The sequence below is a fragment of the Macrobrachium rosenbergii genome, chromosome 48 (assembly GCF_040412425.1).
Source record: "Macrobrachium rosenbergii isolate ZJJX-2024 chromosome 48, ASM4041242v1, whole genome shotgun sequence".
NCBI classification, from domain to species: domain Eukaryota; kingdom Metazoa; phylum Arthropoda; class Malacostraca; order Decapoda; family Palaemonidae; genus Macrobrachium; species Macrobrachium rosenbergii.
The window spans coordinates 49326666-49354249 of record NC_089788.1 but is presented as its reverse complement, the minus strand read 5'-3'; the positions used below and the strand labels follow the sequence as shown (position 1 = coordinate 49354249).

The 27584-nt window shown below is 40.3% G+C and overlaps 1 protein-coding gene across 2 annotated transcripts in view; it reads left to right on the top strand.

Annotated features, from left to right (window-relative positions):
• The window catches only part of LOC136831371 (RNA-binding protein Ro60-like), a 159978-nt gene that overhangs the window by 30214 nt on the left and 102180 nt on the right, over positions 1-27584 (top strand). For both annotated transcript variants that reach the window (XM_067091699.1, XM_067091700.1), the window contains exons 4-6: positions 8832-8985; positions 9388-9546; positions 9698-9825. In XM_067091699.1, coding sequence (XP_066947800.1) covers positions 8832-8985; positions 9388-9546; positions 9698-9825 — 441 coding nt within the window. The remainder of the gene's footprint in view (positions 1-8831; positions 8986-9387; positions 9547-9697; positions 9826-27584) is intronic.

The window sequence follows — 27584 nt, the reverse complement described above, 5'->3', positions numbered from 1 at the left end:
GTGATTGTACATAAATCAAGACAACAATGGTTAGGGAGAAACAGACGGAAATATTGTATGGTTGAAGTCGCGTTCCGTCAGAGAAAGAAAACGAGATACTCTTGTTCTGTCTTGTCCCCTCCGATGGATGACAAACACACGAACACACACGAGTGTTTGGAAGAGACGGCATCGGGGCGACGGGCTCTTACATATATTTGTATAGGAACATATTTTATATTTCCTAACTAATTGGCTAACTTACTTTGAAGCATTTAAATAAAATTATGTCTGCCTAGTTTTCGCTTAAAGGACGTATTTTATAAAGATTTGTGAGTACAGTAGGTGTGCGGAGCATAAAGATTCGCTCGCTCATGAAAGTAATTCAAGTGATGATTCAAGGTCATAAGGCCCAGAATGCAAACACTATCACGTGCCCGGTACGCTTGCACTAAAGATTCAAGATGGCGGCTATTGTAGTTGCCTTGGCAACCAACAAGATGGCGGATGCATCAAGTGACTGCACGCAGCTGATAGCTCAGAGTGCTTCTGCTGGAAGCAGGTTGTGCTCGTAACGTCACTTGCTGGAGGAATACAAATCTCCCGCCTCACTTTGCGATTTTACAATACAAAGAGAGCAAAACACTCGAATTCCTCTTATAAAACGACTGAGGCTGATGTGGGAATGCAAGTTTTAACTTAAAACACAAATGCACTTTGCTGTATGTTAAGAAAAATGGAAGATTTATTTGTATAATTTCTTGGAGCGGCTACAGTTTACTGAGGCAACCCTGTCTTCGGCCAGTTTTCAAATCAGAACCTACCACTAGGTGGCGGTAAGCTCTGACAAGAAAATTGGTGGATGGACACACAACAAAAATGGCGATGAGACGAAAAGTAATATATATCACAAATTTTAAGCGGCCACTTTTTACACATTTCTGATTTCAGTTTCTGCGTGGCGGAGCGGCACTTCGTGCCTTATCCGTATTTTGAATGATTTTTGGCAAGCATGTATGTTCTGGCAAGCGGTAATATTGCGCTGCGCGCGCTTCCCACGGGTTTCCCAGGGACGAAATTTGACCCCTAACCCCTAGTTATCGACGATTTACTATCCTAACCAAGAGAATCCTACCGTACCCCCCTTATATTATACTGTATATATAAAAAACACACGTACCTTATTCGAAATCGGAATTGTCGGACCATTCTGGCAAGTATATTCTTCTTTTGTTTTGGATGATGGGCACTGGCCGTTGCATCTGTTGTCATCTTTCACAAGACTAACTGTTCCTTCCTTCCTTACACAGACCACTAAAATCACTTTTTGTCAGAAACAAACACAATTCACTTTCGTCGTCACATAATTTAACCAAATCAATAATAGTGACTGGATTTGCAGTGGGAAATTGAACGTGAGCCGGATGTGAAGACGCCATGTTAACAATTTTAATTCTGTGCTAGAATGGGGTTGTCTGAGGTCGCTTGGTGGGTCAAAGTCAAACTACTTACCTGTGCGGATGAATTTGGTTGGCTGTTGTGCGGTTGCCCCAGGAAACCATAAACTACCCAATTTCTTTTTTTTTTCGTGCAATGTAATTAATTCCTACACTTGGCTGCCATGCTCACTTCGGGGCCCTTTACGATACAAAGGAATGAACACTCGATGTTCTTACTAGTTTGATTTGTGCCAGTGTAAAAGGGGAATTATGAAATTAAACACTGATACTGTTATTTACGTTATGGATGAAAATGCAAGCAAAACTTCTTAAACGCAAGCAAAATGAATATGATTCGTGCGCAAATGAGATGAATTTTTCATCATCTCGCCTAGGGTTGTCAACAGTTCTTCGTCCTTTATCCTATGGACTTACATTACAAAGTTGTCCATCCTACTCTATGAGAGAAACACTAGATGCACATGCTCTCCTTTTTCTTTGTCATGCACTAAGCTAGCTAGTTCAGAATTTAATTTCATGCATTACTTGTTGGCCGGCGAATAGCAAAATAATAAATCTGACACGATAACTCAGCTTAACGATCTTGAAAGGAATGTGGGCTGACTGAGATTTCAACACTACTAGGTAAAATATTCGCTTGTCCTATATTCGTAAAATGTAAATTGAACACCCACGTACTGCACACACTCTTAACAATTCTATCTTATTCATATAACAATGATGTTAATATTACTTACCTTGGGCTGTGTCCATCTTTGCTTGGGAGATATCGTATGAAATTACAGTAAACCCCCGTATTCGTGTTCTCATGATTCATGGACTCACCGATTCACGGATTTCTTTATGGAACATATACACATTATTCACGAAAAATTCACCAATTTGTGGCATTTTTCACTGAGAAATATTCACTAATTACTGCATTTTCATGTCATTTTCATGACTAAACTTTTTGTGATAAAACTGTTAAAATATTCAGCTACCCAAGTAGTGCTCGAGTTACGATAATTCGTCTTCCGATAATTCGGTTTTGCAGGGTAAGCAATTAATACCAATACAATAATATTTAGAAAATATTTTAAAATTTACCGCGGTTACAGGCAGCAGCGTAGTCAGGCAGCAAGAGAGACCTTTTGAAGTTAGAAATAAATTTTTGTATTTAGTTTTAAAAACAGCGTTTCATTTTTGACCACCAGCGAATAGGGTTATTTGTGTATGCACAAGGTAAGTGACAGAAATGTTTTGTTCTCCTCTCCTAAATGGAAGTGAATGAAGACCAGGGAAACAATTGTAGTTGTTTGATGGAGTGATGCCCTTCTTTATCAAGTATATCTCAATACCTCACACACAACTTGATAAACTTAATTTGATTTTTCAAGTGATAAGCAAGTTTTAAGGGATCACTGTTGCCTTTAGTGTTCAGTCATAATTTTATTGTTATGAGGGTTCAAGTATCTGGCTGAAGTGAGGTAAATTTTTGAGTTTTGTGATTTATGGTTTGTACTGGTGGTGTTAGGGGTATATTTTGATAGAGTGACCATCAGAAAGTTATCTGAATCTAACCTAACTAAGGCACAGTGGATTGCTTTAGCAGTAGCTTGTAGGGGTAATGTGACTAGTGGTATGATTGAGGTGCAAATCAAATGTATTGCAATTCAAGCATTGATAGACTCTGGTAAAGTAGATAGAGAGTTAAACGAGGCATATGAATTGTTGAATGCAGCTGAGATAGAATTTACGTATAAGCAAGCGCAAGAGAATGAGAACGTTGATGCAGAGGCAGAGTGTAGACGTTTAGAATCAGAAGAAAATTTGCTTAGGCTGAAGATGATAGAATCAGAAGAAAAGTTGACTAAGCTGCAGATGCAGGCTGAAAAAGAAAGAGAAGAAAGAGAGAGAGCAAAACATGAAAGGGAGTTGGAGTTTATCAGAGCTCGATCCACATTACCTATAACCCCGTATAACTATATCCAAGGTAACTTAGACCCTGTGTTTGATGTAGTAAGAGTGCAGAAGTTAATTCCAAAGTTTACAGAAGAAGCCCCAGATGAGTTTTTTGAGCACTTTGAAAAAGTGGCTACAGGTATGGGATGGCCAGAGGATAAATGGTCACTCTTGTTTCAGAGTGTTCTCATTGGTAAAAGAAGAAGTACCCATTTAGCCTTATCAGCTGATCAATGTAAAGAGTATGGTGTACTGAAACACAATATGTTACAAATTTACCAGATGACCTCTGAATATTACAATGAAAGATTCAGATCTTTGAGAAAGGATGACAAGATAACTTTCTTGGATTATGCTTATAAAGTAAGATGTTTCAGACGATGGTTGGAGGCTGCTAATGTTAAAACTATGGAAGAACTTGGGGAGTTAGTAGTCTTAGAGCAATATCTTACAGGAATTCCTGAACACATAAGAGCTTATTTAAGAGGGAGAGAGAGAGGTTAAGAAACTTGACAAAGCTGCTACACTGAGTGAAGATTATAATATCATCATTAGCAGAAGGACTTATAATGTCAAGTACCAGAACCAACAACTCACAGGTTATAGGCCTCAATCGAATTTTAGGAACATTGATGTAAGAAACCCAGTACAAAGCCAGGATATACCCGTCAGCAATTGAATGGTAAACCCTCACTTTCCAGTTTCTCAAGACAGATACAGAAGACTAATGTTGTCTGCTACAAGTGTGGAAGAGTAGGACACTACAGTCGAGATTGTTATAAGATGCAACAGCAGACCAAGCCAGTTGGACAAGTGGTAAAATGTAACCAGGTGATGCCAAGTACGAGGAATAGTGTGGGAAACACTGAGACTAGACAAGCAAAGTGTTTAGCAACCAGTGGAATGTAACCTCAAGCAGTAAGTGGCTGAGCAGTGTGGAGGCTTTTAAGCCATATATCTAAGAATTTATGCTGGCAACTCCCTCCTTGAGTGTGCAGGTACCAGTCAAGATATTACGTGATACAGGGAGTAACCATAGTGTGGTAGTTCATGGTACTCACCCACAGTTGGAGAAGAATCTCACTGGAGATTCAGTTATTTTGAAGGGTATAGGAGGAGAGGAAGTAACTCCTATATGCCGCTTGCATCTGTCCTGTGAATTGGTGACAGGAAGTATTGATTTTGCTGTAAAGGACTCACTAGCTGTTGAAGGTGTACATGTTTTACTGGGTAATGAAGTTGGTGGTGTACCCTTCTCCTTGTCTTATAATGACAGACAAACCGTTTAGGATTAGTCCTACGGTAGAGATAGAGAAGAAAAACATCCACCTGTTTTTAAGTTGTGTAACTACCAGGAGTATGAAGAAAACTACGTTTGCAAGTGAAGACGCTGAGGAATTACCTGTACCAGAAGGATCTTTGAGTTAGAAGAACTATTCCAGGAAAGTGAAGGTTTCCCTAGTGCTAGTAATGAAGAAAGTATCCAAGAAGAAGAAGATCCAGTTGATATTGAAGAGACTCAGCGTAGTCAAGATATTCCTGAAGATAGTGAAACCGGTAGCAGAGGTAGCGGATATTGAGAGTTCAACCCTTGAAGTTGGTCAGGTGACTAGAGAGAAGCTAATAGAATTGCAGAAGAAGGATACAACGTTGGCTGATTTGTTCTTCAGAGTTGTTGATCAAGAAGAGATGCAACAAGCTCTTACCTGTTATTATCTACAGGAAGGATTGCTAATGAGGAAGAATCGACCTACAGATATTCCAGGAAATGCTGAATGGGGGGAATATCATCAAATTTTGATTCCAAATCAGTTGAGGAAGCAAGTGGTAGCAGTAGCACACGAGTCTGGACATATGGGAATCAGGAAGACAGTTCAGAAGATTATGAAATATTTTTTCTGGCCTGGACTTCACAAGAATGTTAGCAAATTTTGCAGCGAGTGTCACACATGCCAGATAGTTGGAAAACCGAATGAAACTATTCAGAAAGCTCCCCTACAACCCATAGAAGTTAGAGGAGAATCGTTTAGCAAGGTGATTATAGATGTGGTTGGACCGCTTCCAACAACAAAGAAAGGAAATGAATATCTATTTACATCAATGTGTGTCCAGTAACAAGGTATCCTGAGGCAATTCCTGTAAGAAGTATAAGTGCAATGGTAATTGCTGAAAAGTCTGTGAAGTTTTTCTCCAAGTTTGGTATACCAGAAATTGTGTAAAGCGATAGAGGAATGAACTTTACTTCAAAATTATTCCAGGATGTGAAGGACTTGTTAGGAGTGGAACAACAGTTATCAACTGCTTACCATCCAGAAACTCAAGGAGCCTTGGAAAGGTTCCACCAGACCTTGAAAAGTATGTTAACAAAGTAGTGTAATGAATCAGGAAGGGAATGGGATGCTGGTTTACCTTTGATGTTATTTGAACTTAGGAATGCTTACCAAGAAATTATGGGATGTTCACCAAATAAAATTATTTTTGGTCGAGACATGAAAGGTCCATTGAAGATTCTTGCAGAGAATTGGGAAGAAAATCAAGAGGAAATCCAAGGAGAATATGTGAAGAACTTGAGGAAAAAATTAAGAGAAATTAGAAAATTCTCTTTAGAAAATTTAAAAATAAGTCAAGAAAAAATGAAAAGGAAATATGATGCTAAGACTAAGCTAAGAAATTTTAGTGTTGAACAGCAAGATCTAGTGTTCTTACCAGTGAAAAGATTTCCCCTTACAAATAAGTTTCAAGGTCTTTATAGGATAATAGAGAAGTTAAGTGGTCGAACTTATGTGATTGAAAGACCAGGGAGAAAGAAATGACAGAGGAAGATACATGTGAACCTTTTGAAACCTTACTTCTCAGAGACTAGAACTGAAACAGTGTCTATAGCCCAAACAACTTCATCTACAGAGGACGATGATGGCTATGAATTGGGAGCTGAAAACAAGATGACTAAAACATCTGAGTGTTGAACAAAGTAATGAATTAAGTGAAATGATTCAAAGTTTCCCTGAAATTTTCACAGATGTACCTAGGTGTACCAACTTGACAAAGCATGAGATAAAGATCAGAGAAGATGGAAAACCTTTTAAACAAAGAGCTTACCATGTATCACCTTTTCATCGAGATGTTTTAAAAAAGAAGTTGAATATTTATTGCAGCATGGATTAGCAGAACCCAGTTCAAGTCATTACAGTTCTCCTTGTGTGTTAGTGAAGAAACCAGATGGCTCATTTAGGTTGTGTACTGATTATAGGAAACTGAATTCCCTCATTGTGGCTGACAATTATCCCTTGCCTCTGTATCACAGTGAAGTATATATACATATATATATTCTATTTTTTATTATATGATTTGGACTCACAGTGGTCTACAAATAGCACCGCAGGGTCTAACAATGAAAAGAATTTGGCCTATACAGAGTTTATTCATATTCTGGTCTGAGTGGCTGAGATCCTTCCTAGACGAAATCCAGTGGCGAACTGTCACAAAATTATTGCTTACCCGTCCACACTTGTGATCACCTGTCAGTCGGTTGGATGAACATTAGGTAATTCCATCAGTTCATCCGTTCTGGTGAGTGGACTGACTCTGCCCACAAACTGTCGTCCACACATAAGTTTTAATGTCAGTTTCGATGAACTGACAGATGGACTGACAGGTAAACCTGACTGTGAATACCCGGCCTTAGGGAAACATCACATGAGTGTGTCACATAATTTCTTCTTATTCTGGAGTGGAATGTTCATGTGAACATCACCAGAGTAGCAGTTCCAATACCCCTCCCTCCCTCCCTCCTTTCTTTTGATTGGTGGACTGTTGAAGAATGGGGGCCATGTTAGGAGTCCTCTCCGTGGAAGTTACCATTTGGGATTTCCTATGAGCATTCCCTTTTTCTCTAGAAGGGATGCTAGTCTATGATCCCTACTTGGGATCAGGGTTCTGGGAGAGGCTGTTGGTTAGAGTTGAGAGTTTGTGACCAATCTTCAGCAGGACCTCCAGGGAGATAAAGTTGGTTCCTCCAGACTACGCATGATCATCCACAGACTTGACCATTCAGGACTGCCCACGTTCCAATACCATACAGCAGTGGACTGCCAGATCTACCTATTCGTCCTGTGGAGAACAGCAGGTATTAAGGAAAGATCTTGACAGAAGGGCTAAAGAAGTTCACACTGCATCATCCTCCTCTTTGGTGTCCTGAAGGACTGAGAATCTCTGGGACTCTCCCCAGTTCTGACTGGCACCCTGGAGGTATTTGAATAATACTCTCTGTTCCTAGTCCTTCTTCTGGGGTGGTCACCTTGTATATATGTACTTGATCCCTCAATGACCAATGATTCTCTAACATAGTTTCGTGTAGTTGCTGTTGTTTCCTCTTGTCACCCCTAAGGAAAATGAGAATTCTCCCTTGGGGTTTCAGGCCTCACCTGAGACCAATTTCTTGAGTTCCTGCTTCAGCTTGGACCCATTAGTTCCTTTGGCTGTTGTTCTCGTGGGGCTTCAGTGTTGTAATAGGGATTCATTCAAGGGATGGTTAGATGGAAGAGGGAAAACATGGTTTCCACACCCTCGTCACCTTCTGTCCGGAGTTGTTTTTCCCTTCTTTACCACCATATCCTTTTGTTCTGACCCTCTTTAAACCTTTCAATAAAATAACCTCTACATAACAAGAGAGGGAAGAAAGGATGAGACAGATTTTCTCTCAGTTTTTATACCAGATCTGGGTATTGTTTAGTGTATAGTATATCATCAGGTCTTGGCTACTTAATGAGTTTCATTACTTCTTGGGAGCCCAGACTCCAAGTAATTCATAAAGTTGAGGTGCCACTGTATTGCTGTTTGTGATTGTACCTGTTTTGCCTCAGTATCAGAATAAATACCAAAAGGTTTTTGACACACACAAAAAAAATAAGACAAGTCTAACCTAACTTGGCCTCAGTTGATATAAAGCTCTCTCAGTTTCTGCTTATTTTATGTAAATGCATAATTCTATACATAGGTCTACTAGGTTTTCACATGTTGTACAGTATACAGTAGTGTGAAAAGGATATTTTATATACTGTGGTGTAAGAAGTACATAAGAGTATCTTGTAAATTAAGTTCCAGTCCCACTTATTAGGCTGGGTACTTTAGTTAAGTTCTATAGTGATTATATATAATAATTGCACATTTTATCTTGATCACCATATGTTCTATACCAAATAACTTATACTTTTATTCTCATCTTCTCTGTGTTATTTATATTACAGTATTTAGTGAACTACTTGAGCTGTATTTTTTTAATTACTACTTCAGCAATATTTTTTAGTTAACTGCTGCAGCTCATTATTAGAATATTATTGTTGTGATGAGTTATTGTGCATTAACTTTCATCATCATATTTTGGAATGACAGTGTTAAGCCTTAGGTTATTCCAGATAACATACCATCCTCCACGGTATATTTTTCCAGGTTTTGTGTTTAGCTGTGGCATCTAAACAAGGAGACCAAAAGAAGCTTGTCACTGATGCTCATTCTGCAGTGAGAGAACTATGCAGGAGCACTCACCTTTTCTTCCTCTTCATCCAGATTTCAAAGATGATATCGAAGAAATCTGGTCATACTGGTATAACTTCAAATGATTAATATCTTATTTTCCTTCATGGATATTTCTGGGCTTCTCATACCATTGCATATGGACTCAATATAGATTTTTCTCCCATACTCACTAAACTCCTAATAAGACCACCTAAGATGAAAGTGAGGCATGTATTGTTAAATTTTATTAAGTCAGTATGTCAGTCATCCTTATGCTCTCAGCTATATTTTTTATATTAATGAGGTTTGCAGAACACTTGATTTCTTTTTGGACTAAAATTTCTTTAACTATTATTAAGCTGAGATTCTTTAGCCCAGACCTGGGGAAGCTGAGATTTTTGACAGATGTCTGGTTATACTTTGTGATAATGATATTAATGTCACTCTTATGAATATAAGTCCAGTCTCATGTGTCATTTAATTAATGTAGGCTGGGGCCGTGGCCTTCGGAGAGCTGTGAATGAATGGTATCTGAGTTGGGAACCCCAGCGTTTGGCTTTAGAAGTAACTCGACACTCAAGTGCTCATGGCTGGACTCATCGCGATGTCATTAGACTTGCACATCTCAAACTGAAAGAAATGCCTTTAGGTTTGTCAAGGAATACAAATAGTGAATATTTTTGATGCAGAAATGACTCTATTTACTTATGATGTAAATGTCATAAGCATGATATATTTTAGTTTACAGAATTTATTCATATTTATTGATGATTCCATTTTCTTTTTTTTTAATTTTACAGGTACACAGGTTGTGTTACACTATGTATTCATGGGTCTGGAAAAAACAGTTAAAGAGTACTCGGGCAAGGACAATACCAGTGATCTTTTGGACCTAATGCAAATCTTAGATAAAGATGGACATCCAAAAGTATGTTGACTTGATTTTTGCATGTATTATCATGGGAATAGGGGTTACCACAAGTTTGATTTTTTTGTTCATTCACATGGGGTGGGTAAACGGTTACATTATAGTATATTGCAGATAAGCACATCCTCACCTGATTATGGGTGGTGAATAATTTTTTCTTTTACAATATTGTAATCATTTGTTGCTTTTCAAATATTCATGGTAGCACCAAGGTCATGCATATGTTGTTATTAATATTGTAACTGGCAGGTACAAATTGTTGTATAGTCCTTGTACAGATACCGTACTGTATAGTGTTTCTTGCAAGTCCTCTCTTTCCTTCTTCTCTAACTCTAGCAGAAAACCTTTATGGACAGTCAACTGCCTATAAACCCAAAGGGAAATCAGCTGAGAGAGTCAATTTAAGAAAAAGGTGATAATTAAATAGCGGGGAATAGAAAATAAAACTGATACACCTGAGTTCATGAGACATCAGCAGAAAGCATGAGTGAATTTGCTCCTCACTTTGACATCAGGCAATCAGAAGACTCCACAATGGCGCTAGGCAAAGTGTTCCACATTTCAGTTGTAGCCAAAATAAAGCTTCTAGCAAATTGAGTAGTATTACACCTGGTAATAGAAAATTACTGTTTGGAAGAGCAACCTGCCTAGTGTTGCTAGCAAAAACAGCTAGGTCAGGTAAAGAAGAGTGCAGAGGATGTTTGGCATAGTACATTTTATGCAACAAACATAATGAATTCACTTTACATCTAAGCCACAATTAAACATAGGAGTTGTCTAAATAAATGTGACTATCCAAGAGTGTGAGATGTGATTCAGCACCTGAAGACCATACTGGACAAGAGTACCTCAAACAAACAAGAGAAAGGTAAAACACTAGTAGCCTCATCACAAAACATTTGAAAACATTTCTGCAAGATACCAACATTTTTAGAAACAATTATTCATGAACTCCACTGAAGCAAATCACTTCTTACACATGCACACAATCGGCTGAGCACAAAGTCATCTGATATTCAAGGTTAACTCCCAAGACCCTCAAAAAAAAAAAAAAAAAGAATAAAGGAAGAAAAATCTCTGAAGGAAAATTCACCACTCAATATCACCAGTGCTTTGTCTCCTTGCGACAAATGATGAGTTGGCAATATAGACAAGGCCGAGTTGCTATGTAAAGAGAGAAACCCTGAATATACACATCTCCTTCCCACACAGTACAACCCAGAATAACTCAATAAGCAAAACCCTGAATAAAGTGAGCACACAAAAAATAATGTTTCGAACCCGCCCAGTAATTCAGTAAGAGAAAAACGAAAGACAGAAGAGAGAAAATAAAATTTCAAACCATCTGAAATGAAAAACCCAAAAGGACAAACTCACCTTTTCCCTGCTCACACATCACTACAGCTCCTGATATTCACAAAGATATAACTGCACTTCAGTTAAAACCCAAGAGTATATAATTTCACTGTAACCTGCAGTAAAACACTCAGCACTCAATAATCAACACAAAAGTAAGTATACCTTAGTTTTACCAACACTAAGATAAACTGAGAGCGACTAACCTCATTCACAACGTCCAATTGCCTCCAGGATGAAAAATGTGAACTCAAACGATTCACCTCTATGCCCTGAAGTACCAGCTGAACCGAATTCCCCCAGATAATGCCCTATTCAATCTGCGTCGTCTTATTGCATAACTATCTCCAAAATCAACATCATTCATACCTCTCTCTTAGGGGTGGGTTCACAACACTGTCATTAGCGTCTTTACTATTGCCGCCTCTGTTAATCCTTACATGAAGGATTATGTTCACCTACCTGCAGAAGTTGGCATTTGTGATCATAGAACAGCATCTCTCTCTCTCTCTCTCTCTCTCTCTCTCTCTCTCTCTCTCTCTCTCTCTCTCTCTCTCTCTCTCTCTCTCTCTCTCTCATGAATTCTAAGAAAACCTGTATCTAAACTAGTGTGTATAAATCAAACCTTTTATACAAAAATAAACTTTATTTTGCAAACCCTAAATAAGACCGGTTAAATGAAAAACAAGCTAAAAGCAGATTATTAAACCACTCTGAACATTAATAAAACATAAGGGAACCAAATTCCCACTCTCCATCCCGTCACTAATTACTCCATATTACAACTAAGTCTTTCAGTCCTTAGTTGAAATTAGGACAGATGTTTAACCAGCCTCCCATGCTTTTGCACATCTGTGCGTGGCTTATCCATGATGCATCTGTCAAACAAGAAACACCTCTTGTTAAAACCAAAATCAAATAATTTTGGATATTTTCCACAACACCACAAACATGTTAAAGTAAATGTGTAGACAATAAAAAAACCTCAGACATAAAAAATTATAAAAGACACTGCAAGTTACTGAATGTTGACTTTCCCTTCCAACAGGTAATTGGAGCTTGGAATTTCACTGTCTATTCTAATCATCTCCCTCAACAGCAATGAAACATATTTCACAAAAAATCTCACACTTGTCTTATTGGTCACTCCCACTAGATACAAATGAGCACACACCATTGCTGTGGCACTCCCATAATCTGGATATCTAACCAGATAAAAGCTCCTAGAAGCTGACACTACTTCTGCTCATCGTGTCACTGTGTCCGAGTTACTCCCAATCAGGTGGCCATTGCTGAATCGCTCAGAATGTGCTGAATCTGAAAACGGCCAAGGATTCACCCCTACACTGCATGACCTTTGCACTGAATGACACGTTATCTATCTATAATACACATACACTTCTCAGAAATCAAGATTTTTATCACAACTTACACATAAGGTCTTAAAAATCACTGGTATTTAAAACTGTACTATTTATAAGGAGATCAGGATGCAAGAGCAAAAGTGCTCTGGATTGACTACCTGTAATGCATTAGTTTTTATAGTGTGGAATTCTGATTTTCATTTAAGTACCAAGTAATTACATAACTGTAGTTTCTAACTTGCGCGACAGCCTTTTAAAACTCACGGTAGGGCTTCAGTTGTTTTCATGTAGGTGACTAGCCACGCCTACTATTGGGTAACAGTAGGAACAACCAAGCAGAAGAGCTCAGTTTGTTCCTGCCGGCTCTCGACTAAACATCGGGGGTTTGCTGCAGCCTTTTCATTGGATTTTTGGTTGTTCTTTACTGAAATTCGGTGAAGTATTGTTGCTTTTTTCGTAGCCTTCAAGCTTTTATTAGCTTTCAGTCAACCATCTAGCTTTTTCCTTTAGATTATGTCTGATTCAAGTACATCTAGTTTTTGCTAGTGTAATGAAGGTTGTAAAACCAGACTTACTAAATCATCTTGTGATTCACATACTATTTGCAGTAAGTATAGGGGCAGGTATGTATTAAGGCGAAAGGGCCAAGAGTAGAGCTTCTGTTAGCCTAGATTCTACTCCTAAACCTAGGTCAGAACATAGTCCGGCTATTCCTTCTTCCCCTATTCATGCTTTTTCTCCTGTTCCCAGCCCTCCTACTATAAATCCACCTGCTCCCGTGCCTGGCTCCCGTGCTTTCAACCCCGATGCCAGTGCCACTTTTGATTCCAGGTTCAACAAGACAATAAACCTGAAAGTGCATACTGTGTCTGAGTTAGGGGCGTCCCTGAACGTCGTAATGGACAATGTTTTAGGGGAAAGTAACATACCAGAAAGACATAGCAGAAATCCAAGGGTTTGCCCTCTGGTGGCTACCCCCTCAGTCGAGCCTGTTGCACGCACCCAGGTTTCAACAGACAGCCGTTGGAAAGGTGTCTCACTGGATGTGCACCAGTTATCACCCTGTTCTGAGGATTCTGATACTGATTGGAGGTGCTGCAAGCGTTTTATCGATTCGTCTCGACCATTGAAGAGGCACTCAGACAACGTTGGCAGCTTTTCTCCACTGCCTGTTAAATGGTATAAGAAGGCAACTCACAGTCCACAGCCTTCCTGTAGCTACCCTGTGGATCCCTCTGTCTCTACCTTGACCCAACTTCCTCCCTCCACATGGGATAGTCCGGAGACATTCTCTCCTGAACGTCCATCTGTTGAGAGCCCTTACTTGGCCTCCAAGCACCCAGTGGACCATCTCAGATGCCTGTCATCTTCATCTAAGCACCCGACATCAGCTCCCAAGCACCTGGCGCCGGCTTCGAGTGCCCGACACCAACTCTTCAGTACCTGTCTACAGCTCCTGAGCACCAAGGGCCTGCTTTGGATCAAGATGAGCCTTCATTGGTGTCCATCAGGCAGCAGTTAGCTGAAATTATGAGCCTACTTAAGAAAGCTCCTGCCTCATCCAAGACTGTTCATGATTTGTCCATGTCTTCAGTCTCTTCTGAAGAAGAAGAGGAGCTTGACCAAGACCCTGCATTCAGCATATGCAGCTCTTCTTCATTACCTGTTGGCGAGCTTTCCTTCCTTTTTTGCTCCAGCTTCCCCAGTCTTGCCTGCATCAACAAGCCCAATTAGGAGCCTCCCAGATGAGAGCTCTAGGCTCCGAAGTTGGTTCTTCCCTCGTCTAAGAAGGTGCTCAAAGAAATCGGAGGCTGGCTTTCTGCCAAGAGGGAACAAGGCAAGGCTTCTTTCACCCTTCCTCCCTCACGCTTGATACATAGGAGATACCTTTCCTAAGCCACTGGGAAAGCTCCTTCTTTGGGAGTTGCTGGCTCCTCCCAAGGGGACTTATCCAGCCTCATCGACTCCTCCCAGTGCTCGGCCTTTGTGTCGGCGAAAATAATGTTTTCGTCGGCAGAGCTGGACCACCTTGTCAAGGACCTCTTCAAGGTGTTTGAGGTCTTAAGCTTCCTAGACTGGACGGTTGGAGCCCTTGCCAAGAAAATTGAAGACTGCAAGGACTTGGATGAAAACTTTGCTTCGGATTGGCTAGGAGTTCTGTCTTGTGCAGTCAAGGCCATCAGGGATGGCTCTTCTGAACTTGTGGCTCTTTTCTCTTTGGGGGTTCTGAAGAAGAGAGAACTTTGGTGCTCCTTTACCAGCAAAGGAGTCACACAGTCCCAGAAATCAGCTCTCTTATTTTCGCCTTTAGATCCTCTTCACCTCTTCCCTCAGTCCATAGTGAGGAAAATTGCTTCGGACCTCCAGAAGAAGTCCACTCAGGATCTCCTAGCACAGTCCTTGAAGCTCCCCAAGGATTCGTCATCATTTGTACCTAAGACGGTCTCTCCTCTCCAGCAGCATCCCTCTTGTAGAAGCAAGCTCAAGTCTCAACCCAGATCCCACTCCAATGTCCGGTTCTCAGCCAGAGCTATCAAGAGGAGCTCTTCCAAGGCCTTTGTCTAAGAAATGAAGAAGAAGTCCTTCATACGCCAGTGGGAGGCAGACTTCTTCATTTTTGGGAGAAGTGGAGTCTCAGAGGGACAGAACAGTGGATCATCAAGGTTCTGAAGGAGGGCTACCCCATCCCCTTCAGGGAGAGCCCTCCTTCAGTCGCTTCTCCCATCGTGTTGATGGCCTACTCAAGAGGCTTGGAGAAGCAATCGGCCCTTTTGGAGGAGGTGTCCTCCCTCCTTCTAAAGAGAGCCATAAAAGAAGTCGAGGATATCAGCATAGAGGGCGTCTACAGCCATCTGTTCGCAGTCCCCAAATCATCAAGGGGTTGGAGACCGGTCCTTGATGTTAGCTCCCTCAGTCTCTTCGTAAGGAAGACGAAGTTCAAGATGGAGATGAACCAGTCAGTCAGGTCATCCATTCACCAGGGAGATTGGATGATGACATTGGATATGCAGGACGCATACAGTGGAACCCCGGTAGATTGCAGTTCAGCAATTGCGGATTCAGTACTTTCCAGTTTTATCTGTGAAACATATCTCCAAATATATCAATGGAAAATTCACTAATTCTTGGATTTTTTCATAGAGCAATCTTCACTAATTACTTGATTTTCATTTTATTTTTATGACTAAATACATTTTTTATTATAAAAAAATTATTTAGTTGTATTTAAAAAATATTAATGTAAACAGTAAAATATCAATCATATGTTAAAGAAAAATTCCTCAATATTGATTTATTATCATCATAATATGTATAAAAAAAAGAGAGCCTCGATGGCCAAGTCAGTGAGAGCAGCAGCTTCGGACTTCATAGAGGTCTGTGGCGCGGGTTCAAATCCGCAGCCGACCGGTCAGAGAGGCGGACATTTTGCTATCCATGTAGACACCACAGGATTATGTATGTAATCAATGGATAGTTTTGCTTAAAAGCAAATGGGTGTTACTGACTAATACACACACAAACAAAGCTACTCCAACATCTCCTAAAAACACAACAGATACCTCACACGTCTTGAACGGTCGACCTAACCGCTCAACAACTTCTCGCTGCTGGGAGAAAGGGCACTGGTGACTGGTACAATACGTGTACATACACTACTGGGGTCTAAGCGATGACAGGCAGGGCAGCCAATCGAGACTACAGTCGACCCAAAGCCAAATCAAAGTCCTTCAAAGAAGGTAGCGTGCTTACCCCATACAAATGAGGGAAAAAAGCATGTTAAAAGAAAAAAAAGTGTAAAAAAAAGATGCTTTGTATGTACTGTCAATTGTGTATGAGTTGTATCTCTCTCTCTCTCTCTCTCTCTCTCTCTCTCTCTCTCTCTCTCTCTCTCTCTCTCTCTCTCTCTCTCTCTCTCTCTAACTGAGATAAGAGAGAGAGAATTTTTATGCATATGTACCATGTATCATTTTTTTGTATTAGAAATAATTTATTTACTAATTTTCAAATATTTGTATTAATGCAAAAACAGCAAAATATTAATCAAATGTTAAAGGAAAATCCCTCAATATTGATTTATCATCATCATAATATGTACTGTACTGTATAAAAAAAATTATGTTCACACCTCTCTCTCTCTCTCTCTCTCTCTCTCTCTCTCTCTCTCTCTCTCTCTCTCTCTCTCTCTCTCTCTCTCTCTCTCTGTCTCTCTCTCTCTCTGTCTCTCTCTCTCTCTCTCTCTCTCTCTCTCTCTCTCTCTGAGATGAGAGAAATTTTATCTCATATGAGATGTATGTATGTCTCTCTCTCTCTCTCTCTCTCTCTCTCTCTCTCTCTCTCTCTCTCTCTCTCTCTCTCTCTCTCTCTCTCTCTCTCTCTCTCTCTGAGATGAGAGAATTTGTATGCATATGTTAGATGTATGTTTATTTGTTTTGTATGATATATAAATGATTTACTAATTTTCATTTACTGATATTAATGTAAACAAAAAATATCAATTCATTGAAGAAAATTTACTGAATTAGGTAAGATTTTAGTTCAGTAAATTGTTTTCCCTGATCTTTTTGTCTCTGACTTAGGGGGAGGGATGAAGGATAACTGTTAGTCATCTTGACATATTGACCGTGAAAGAGTTAGCAGTTAGACAAAGAGTCTCTCTCTCTCTCTCTCTCTCTCTCTCTCTCTCTCTCTCTCTCTCTCTCTCTCTCTCTCTCTCTCTCTCTCTCTCTCTCTCTCTCTCTCATTATGCCAGAAGATACTTGTTGAATGTGAGATGGATAGACAGACAGGTAGATAGAAAGGGAGAGTGGTTGATAGAAAGATATACATACATGTATATATTATATTATATATATATTATATATATATATATATATATATATATATATATATATATATATATATATATATATATATATATATATATATGTATATATATATTTCTTCTTTTAATGTGCTTTTTTTCCCATTTTGTATTTGGTAAGCATGATGCCTTCTTTTGAAGGACTTTGACTTGGCTTTAGGGTAGACCATAGTTTCAATATATATATATATATATATATATATATATATATATATATATATATATATATATATATATATATATATATATATATATATATATATATATTATATATATATATATATACACTGTATTATACAGTAAACACCCCATATTCGCAGACTCACCGATTCGCGGGATTTCGTGTGGAATGTATGCATAAATTATTTGAGGAAAGTTTTGCAATTTATAGACTTTTTTTGTCAGGAAATATTCACTAATTAGTGTAATTTGATGTTATTTTCATGATTAAAGACATTTTTTATGATAAAAAAATTATTTACTAATTTTCAATTATTAAGATTAATAATAATAATAATAATACTGTACGATTAAATAATACGTAACTCAAAGAGGGAGAGAGAAACTGGTTTTTTCCTCTCCATTCAGGACGGACCCGACCTCATTAAGGCAAAGATAGATGCTCAGCATTGATACTATTGAAATATTAAAACCATATTAAAGTGCCATTGAAATTATATTAAAATGATATGTAAGTGTTTCAGGATGATAGTATAAGCATTTTTAGAGGGTACATTTTATGATAAAATAGTGATTTACAGTACGCACTAATTTTCAAATAATAAGTTTAATAAGATTAAACAATAACATTAAATAAAAATAATCTCTCTCTCTCTCTCTCTCTCTCTCTCTCTCTCTCTCTCTCTCTCTCTCTCTCTCTCTCTTATTTAGATGAGAGAATTTTTCTGACTTGTAATTTGTACATATATTTCTTTTGTATGATAAATAAATGATTTCCCTAATAAGTACTAATTTTCAAATATTAAGATTATAAAGATTAAATAATAATAATAATAATAATATCAGTCATGCATTTGTGTAGTAAATTTTTTAACATTTTAAACAAACAGTGATTCCCAGTCTTTTTCATCCTCGGCTTGAGAAACGAGGGGAAGGGTAAAATTCAATTTACTTGACAGTTTGACATATTGGTCAGAGGTGAAGGATTGTTGCCCCCAGAAGCTCAAAGATTTCAATCTTTTGATATTGTAAGCTGTTATTCTCTCTCTCTCTCTCTCTCTCTCTCTCTCTCTCTCTCTCTCTCTCTCTCTCTCTCTCTCTCTCTCTTGCCCCAGCCAGCCTTGTTTAATATAAGTCGAAGTGGTAACTCTCTCTCTCTGCTTTGTATGTATGTATATATTTTTATGGGTACTAATGTTTAAGATGACTGAAATTATATTAATAATATATAATTTCAAAGATTAATACAGTAATATGATAATAATTTAAGGTATATTTGATGTAAGATGATACTTTAAGTATACATTTGGTATTTGAACTTTCAAGATAGGCAGTTATAAACCATTTTAGAGTGGGGTAGCAAGTATTCGCGGATTTTAACTATTCGTGGTGGGGGCGTCTGGAACGCATCTCCCGTAAATACAGGGGGTTTACTGTACTGATCTATAATCATCATAATATGTGTAAAAAATATTGTCCCAACATTTTTGTTAAACAACTTCATTCATCTCTCTCTCTCTCTCTCTCTCTCTCTCTCTCTCTCTCTCTCTCTCTCTCTCTCTCTGGAAGGGTTAGAAGTAGCAATCACACAGAAAAGGCTGGAAGGATTAGAAGAGCCAATCACAAACCAGGATATCAGCTCTGCTAGTTGCTTATTGGCTTGTAGCTCTGATGCTTTGTGAGGGAGTTTCCCCTCTCTGATTATGATTGATTTTAGTTTAATGTTTACTGATGATGAATGATTTTAGTTTGTTTACTGATGCTGCATATTCTTATAACCTAGTTTTGTGATGTACTGTAATCTTTATTTGCCTTTGTGTACATACTGTCACATGCGTATTAAATGTTTTTAATGTGTATATATATTTTTGTTCTCTCTCTCTCAGGGGTAACTTTATTAGTTTCACACGTAGCTGTCAGCCATATATTTTTAAGGGTAATGTTGTAAGGTGACTTTGAAATGATATTAAAGTGTTTTAGGATAATAGTTTAAGGTATCATTTTGTTTGAACTATTAAAATAAGTGGTTATAAGATTTTAGTTTAAGGTATACTGTACTCAATCCACCCCCTCTCTCTCTCTCTCTCTCTCTCTCTCTCTCTCTCTCTCTCTCTCTCTCTCTCTCTCTCTCTCTCTCTCTTTAGAGTAAGGTATACTGTACTCAGTTCTCTCTCTCTCTCTCTCTCTCTCTCTCTCTCTCTCTCTCTCTCTCTCTCTCTCTCTCTCTCATATATGACGACAGCTATTATCTGGAAGGGTTGGAATGAACCAGTCACACAGCAGGGTACCAGCTTCCTCGATGCTGATGGGCTTGAAATAACCAGTTACATATACAGACGACCCTTGTTAAACCGGACCCTGTTAATCCGGATATTGGATAAGAAGGACATGATTTAAAGTAAAAAATAAACCCTAAGAAGTTTCCTTTCTATAAACATTTATTATTCCTTTTTGTTCTCTCTCTTGGTCCTCCTTATAAAATTATTCATGTTCAATTATACAGTAAAGGTAAATTGACTGTGCTCAACACCCTAATTGTTACCAGACAAGAAGGGCACCGAAGGGAGTCAACTGATTTAAAATATGTAATGTTCGTCCACAGTTTAAGACAGTTACTGCTCCTCCTCGCTGCTGGTGAGGGAAAATGGTAGAGGGTGCGCGCATCGGCTACTGCCAAAACCAAGAGTAAAACTCACTGTTTACCTCTGCTACAGCTGTTTTTTTTTTTTTTTTTTGCAGATATTTCTGTCTGTGCTTTATTCAGACTAGGTTTTTCATCATGTTGTCAAGGGGTACTGATAGTACTACTCCTCAGAGAAAGAAGGTGACATTATCTGTGAACCAGAGGCTCGAAATGATTATTGTAAAAAGCTAGAGGCTGGTGCATCAGTGTCGAAAATGTGCATGGAATATGGAGTGAAAAAAACTGTTTCGGACATACGTCAGACGAAAGATTAAATCGTAGCTTTTTCTCTGAAATATAATGTGGATACTGGTTCTAAAGTATCATCTGTTGGTGGAAGGAAGTGTGTATGAGTTGCAAAGGATACAAGTATTGAGAAAGCTGTGACAAAGTTGTTTGTACAACAGAAATCATGTGGTAACAACAAGTTACCACAAACAAGTTAGCAAAACATATGGGAATTGATAACTTTGTGGGTAGTGATGGGTGTTTATGGCAATTTAGAAATGGCCATGAATTGGGTAATAAAGTTATGCATGGTGAAGCAGGAAGTGCACCGATTGAGGCAGCCAAGCCATACAGGCAGGAGCTTAATGAATTAATTAAGAGTGAAGGACTGCTAAATTCCCAAATTTACAAAGCAGATGAGACTGGATTGTTTTGGCGGTCGCTACCAAGGAATACCCAGGCTTTTAAAGATGAGAGCTCAACACCTGGCTGTAAAATAAGCAAAGAACATTTCTCAGTGTTGTGCTGTGCAAGCGCAGATGGTTTGCACTGTTTGAAGCTTGTGGTGGTGGGCAAGTCCACTCGTCTGCGAGTTTTGAAAGACTGCATGAACCTTCTCCCAGTGCATTACTACAGCTCCAAGAAGGCATGGTTTACCATGGCAATTTTCAGTGACTGGTTCTTCACCCATTTCATGCCAGCAGTACGTAAACACCAGGAAGATGTTCTCAAACTGCTAGCTGGATTAGGTGAAGGCATTAGTCGTCTCAGACAATGCACCTGCTCACCCGAGTGGTAACCAACTAGTGAGTCGAGATGGGAAAATATGGTGCATGTGTTTGCCACCCAATGTTACCTCCCTGGTCCAACTCATGGATCAGGGGGTAATTATATCTTGCAAGAGGTTATACTTGTGGTGCTGGAAGAGGAAGATGATCTTACTCACGACACACGAGGGGAGAGAACAGCCTCTAACTTAAAAAACTAGAACCTCAAATCAGCTATATTCAGTGTTGCAGCTGCATGGAAAACTGTGAAAACAAACACCCTAGCCAACGCTTGGAAAAAACTTCTGTATGATCATGATATAGAATACTATTTTGAAGGGTTTGAGGCCCAAGGACTGTCTTCTTATTCTTCACAGGTTGGGCCAAACAGACATGATTGAAGATGATGTAAGGACGTGGTTAGAAGACACAGAGGGTGTCCCTGGATATCAGATGATACAGAGGAAGAAATAGCTGATGACATAATCGCTGGTGACAGCTGAGATGATAGTGATGATGATGATGGTGACGAAACATTACCCATGAAACCCAAGCTCTCTATTATACATAAATCACTTGATAATCTCATCAACTAACATTGATTTATCTACAGAAAGTGAGATCCAACAGTATTATCAATATTTTAGAGCCTTCAGGGAAGTAATCATCAGAAAACAACATCAGCCTCAAAAACAGCTAAAAATTGATTCATTCTTCACACCAATTCGTTGTCACAGTGATGTTGACAACCCTCAGCCCTCTACAAGTGGTTTTCAAAAATCAGCCTCTTCTCAGCCTGTGGAGCATTACAGCTCTACTGACTCAGAACGAGGTACTTATAATATCCACCCTCCCTCCGTCACCTCAAGTTCATCTGTCATCTACCAAAGGTAAATAAGAAACTTGTTTTTATTTTATATACACAGTTCTGTATTTATACTCTACTACTCAACTAAAATGCTTTTAACTTGTAACTGATTTAACTTGCACACAGTGAGAGAGAGAGAGAGAGAGAGAGATTGCTAGTTCCCTCTGTGCAGCTTAATTCTAGTTTTTATCATCATTTATATTTCATTATAGATATAGTAGTACTGTGTATAGTCGACGTATTTTAAGAATATCACTCGGCCATGCCCACTCCTCCCTTCTCCACCCTGCCACCCCAGCCTAACCCCCTCCCCCTTCACAATGTTACTCATATGGCTGGCAACGCTGTCCTTATCATGAGCTGGACTCCTCTGCCCTTCTCTGGATGGGTGGAGGGTGGGGATTGCTCCACTGGGATGAGCGAGTTAAATTGCTATTTGTGTTCTTGTGAAGAGAAAATTTTCAAAAGTGTGTTGATAGAACAGTTGTACAATAATAAGTACCAATTTACAGGTTCTGGAGCCTCCTTTAGGTACTGAATGAACGACTGATATCGTCGGAGAGTCTGGCTTAGGTATCTACATTTGCGGTTCATCATGTTTTATTCTTCATTTTTCATCTTTTATTATGAGGTTTAATTCAAATGTTTCTACATTGGTTTACTATTCATACACTTTATAAAAATAGTGAAATACAGTACAGGTATACAGTATTTATAGGTATTTATAGGTATATATATATAAGTATCATTGGTGAAACCGGAGTATCGGCTAAGATGGACACCCTGGCCCCCTTATTAGTCCATCGTAATGAGTGTCGACTGCAAGCGTTTTTAGAGGGGCTTTCGATATATCGCGGATTTTTGGTATTTAGTGGTTGTGGTGCCTAACCCTTGCGAATAAGGGTGTTCAACTCTACTTCCATATCCCCATCCATCTGGACTCCAGGAAGTATCTCAGGTTCGTCTTCCAGGTCAAAGTCTTTCAGTTTTGGGTTCTTTGCTTCAGCCTCTCTACGGCACCTCAGGTATTTACTCGAGTGTTCGCCTTTCTTGCAAAATGGCTTCATTTAATCGGCATAAACATCAGTCTTCACCTGGATGACTGGCCTCTTCAATCCCCTTGGAAAGAGAATTGCATGAACGACTTGCAGACCATTCTTCGCCTTACTCAGGAACAAAGCATACTCATAAACCTTCAGAAGTCCCAGTTGACCCTGACGCAACTTTTGGACTTTTTGGGCTTTTCCATCCCCCAAGAGAATCGCCAACTACCTTCAGATGATCCGCAATTTTCTAGCCCTCTCGTCTTGCTCGGCCCATCAATGGATGAACCTGTTGGGGACGCTGTTGTCCATTGAGACGTTTGTCAAGCTGGGCAGACTTCATATGAGAGTCCTCCAATTCTACCTCAAAGCCAACTGGGACAGGAAAACACAACCAGACTCTGTCGTGTTTCCCATCACCCAGGAAATCAAGTTGGCCCTCCAATGGTGCTTGTCCGAAGGAAGACTTTCGGACGAAAAGTCTCTTCATCCTCTGAACCCTAACCTAGACTTTAACTCAGATGCCTTGGATCTAGGCTGGGGAGCCCTTCTGGGGAGTCAGGAAGTTTCCGGAATGTGGTCCCCAGAAAACGGAACCTTCACATCAATGTCAGAGAGTTAAAGGCAATTCATTTAAGTCTTCAGTGCTTCTCGACCATGACCTATAACAAGACAGTGGTAGTCCATGCAGACAATACCACTGCATTGACATACATTTTAAAGCAAGGAGGCACTCATTCTTTTTCTCTCTGCCAGGTAGCAAAAGATCTTCTCCTATGGGCAGACTAAAATTGAATGACGCTGGTCACTCGATTTATTGAGGGAAACTAAACATTCTGGCAGACGAACTAAGCAGTTGGAAGCAGGTCCTTCCCACTGAGTGGACCTTGGATCCCCTGGTCTGTCTTGATCTTTGGAAGTTATGGGCAGGCCAACTTTAGACCTGTTTGCCACCTCAAGAAATCATTGCCTTCCTCTCTTCTGTTCTCCAGCCTTAAATCTTTTGGCATGGGCGACAGACACCATGCTTCAAAATGGTTTGACCTGGATCTTTATGCCTTTCTGCCCTTCAACATGGTCAGGGAAGTGCTGAACAAGTTCCAGTCGCACCACAATGTTTCAGTGACCCTCATAGCCCCATTCTGGCCCCTAAAAGAGTGATTCCCGGACCTTCTACGGTTATTGGTGGACTTTCCGAGGCTCCATCCCCAAAACCTGTGGCAACCAAACAGCCTCACTTCAGGAGGTATCACTAAGGGTTGCCCGCTCTTGCCCTGACAGGCTTCAGACTGTCAGTAAGCTCATCAGAGTGAAAGGATTTTCAAGAGCAGCTGCAGAGGCTATTGCAAGATGCAGATGCCAGTCTTCTTGCAGCGTCTACCAAGCCAAGTAGACAGTTTTCCGTAGGTGTCTCAGACATAACGTCTCTTCTTGTGAGACATTAGTGACCCAAATAGCGGATTTCCTCCTTTATCTGAGGACCTCTAGAGGCCTGTCCTTTTCCACCATTAAGGGGTATCAAGTCATGCTTAGCTCTGTGTTTAAGCAGAGAGGTCTGGGCCTGTCATCAAACCCTGCTCTTAGTGGCCTCATCAAATCATTCGATACTTCTAAGCAGAAGGTTGATTTGGTTTCTTGGAACCTAGGCGTGGTGCTGAAGTTTCTAACAGGCCCTTCTTTTGAACCCCTTTGTTCCGGTTCTCTAAGGGACCTCGCTTGGAAGGCTCTTTCTTGTGTCTTTGGCTACTACCAAACGTATCAGTGAGTTGCAGGCCATTGATAAGAGGGTAGGATTCTCCCAAGGAGAGACAGTGCGCTCCTTTACCCTAGGTTTCATAGCCAAGAACGAGAACCCATCCAAGCCCTGGCCTCGTTCCTTCCACATTAAGAGTTTAGTGCAAATCCTTGGCCCGGAGGAAGAAAAAAGGGTTCTTTGCCCCATTAGAGCCCTAAGGTATTACCTGCACAGTACCAAGAAGATCAGAGGGCCACCCAGCAACCTCTGGTGTTCTGTCAAGAATCCTTCCTGCCCTCTTTCTAAGAACACATTGTCGTTCTGCCTGAGGAATCTGATTTCCAAGGTGCATTCTCAGATTCAGGAGGACATTTTGCCTTCTTTCAAAGTGAAAGTACGTGAAGTCTGATCGGTCGCTACCTCTCTCGCTTTCAGGCTTAGTCTGTCCCTTTCTGCCATTCTGCAGTCGATCTTTTGGAGGTGCAAATCGATCTTCGCTTCTCACTTCTTTAAAGAAGTCGAAACAGTGTTTGAGAATTGCAGTGCCCTGGGGTCATTATCAGTGGCTGGCATTGTATTGGGGGAAGAAGCATAGGAAGCACTCTTTTTCTTGTCTGTCTCTTCACCTTGGCATAGGGTGTCGAGTTTTGGGGACCCTGGGGGTACTTTGTACCCAGAGTACCCACCATTCTTAGTGGATGGGTTGTGGTTTTTGTCAATGTAGGTGACAGCGTTGTCTGGTAATTTGTTATATTGGTACTGCGCTCAGGGCAAGGGCACTTGTGTCTTTTGTCAACAACCAGGCCTATGCTCTGCTGCAAGGCTCCCACTTATGTAGAGGTGACCCATGGCTCCACCACCACTCTGCTACAGGTTAAGATAAGCACCAACCAGAGGCAGTATTCACCTGCAGTAGCTGTCTTACCAGGTAAGGAAACAACAGGCATTGTTTCAATGCTAGCAATTTTTCTATTTTCAAAGTCATTACCATACTTTAATGTTTGGGAGTAGAATGTCTATGTATTCCACCCCCAATCAGTATAATTACATGTACTTGGTAAGTTACTTATTTGAAAATGATATTTTCATAATAAAATTAAGTTTTACGAATAGAACTTACCTGGCAGTTATATATATATAGCTTAATCCCTGTCGAACCGGCAGATTTTTCAAAACTCGCGGCAACCGCCGAATGGTAGGTGTTCGATTAGGTGGTTAACAACCCTTACCGGGTGGTACTTGGAATCATTCCCGTTTTCAGTTCCTCAGATCATCTCTGCCGGTTGGACTGACAACATCGTTGCTGGTCCATCGTCGGGTTTTTCGCTCGCTTCCCTAGGTCGCTGTGATTGGACTTATAATTGGTGACGTATATTGACCTTTGGATTGGCAATCGCTTTTGTGGCTTGTTTTTTCGGTTTATTCTTTTGATTGTTCTTGGATAAGATGTCTGAATTTAAGTATTTTCGAGTGTGTGTGAATGAGGAATGCAAGGTGAGGTTACCGAAAGCTTCGGTGGATCCTCACTCTGTTTGTTTAGGGTGCAGGGGTTTTGAGTGTGCTCTTGATAAAAGATGTAAAGAATGCGAGGGTTTGGATGAAAAGAAATGGATGGAAATGAAACGCTATGTGCGTAAATTAGAAATGGATAAGTTAAGGAGGGCTTCTAAATCTAAATCTAGGTCTGTGAGTGATGTTAGCCTAGACATTTCTTTTAACCCTTCTATTCCTAAATCACCCTTAGAAGTAGAACCTTCTCCTGAGGTGGTAGCCCCTGCTCCTTCTACAGGAGCTGTAGCTGCTGTTAATGACCCTCAGTACGCCAGGATGGCTGCTGAGATGCAAGAACTAAAGGATCAGCTTGCAGCTTTGAAGGAAGGTAAGAGTGCAAGTGAAGTTAGTGATAGTGTTTGTGTAAGTGCAGTGGAGGTGGCGACTGATCAACCCTGTCATGCCCCTAGATCTAGACCTCTACCAAGCTCCCAGGACCAAGGGAGAAGGTACGTTGACGATCATAAGGGGGTGAGAGGGACGTATCCTCGGTCAGCCGTCTCCTCAAGCAGTCCTGTTGCTCTTTCCCAGGCTGCTTATGACTGCCACGGAAAAGGCATGTCGGACGTGCTTGTGTCTTCTCCGAGCCCCTCTCCAAGACGTAGATGGCAGTATGAGGAGTCGAGGCTGACCAAAAGAAGATGGTTGCAGCAAGCGGAACAGCCTCGTTCTCGCTCTCCTTTCGTGTGCATGGAGTAGCCCAGAATTTTTTCCTTCCGACGACGACCGGAACGTCGCTCCAGCGAAAAGGTCAAGACCTTTAACGGAATGTTCTCCGCAAGTTGTATGGAGGAAGGAGAGATCTCCTCTTCCTTCAGGTTCCGGAGAACTCTCGAGAGAACCGTCTCCTTCTTCCAGCTTGGCTCGACAATCTTCTCCTTCGGAACCACAAGATGCAGCAGCTGCTGCAAAATCCTTTATGACCGTCATGCAAGGCCAATTGGCTTTACTAGTACAAGCCTTTAGCCGTCCTCCCCCCCAGTCGGACAGACGTAAGGACTCCAAGTTGCCAGTGAAGAGATCGAGAAGGGAGACGCCTGCTAAGGTTTCTTCTGTGAGTAAGGGGGAACTGGATTCCTCTCCTTTCGAGTCCACAGGGGGCGCAGTTTTAGCGAGGGACGAA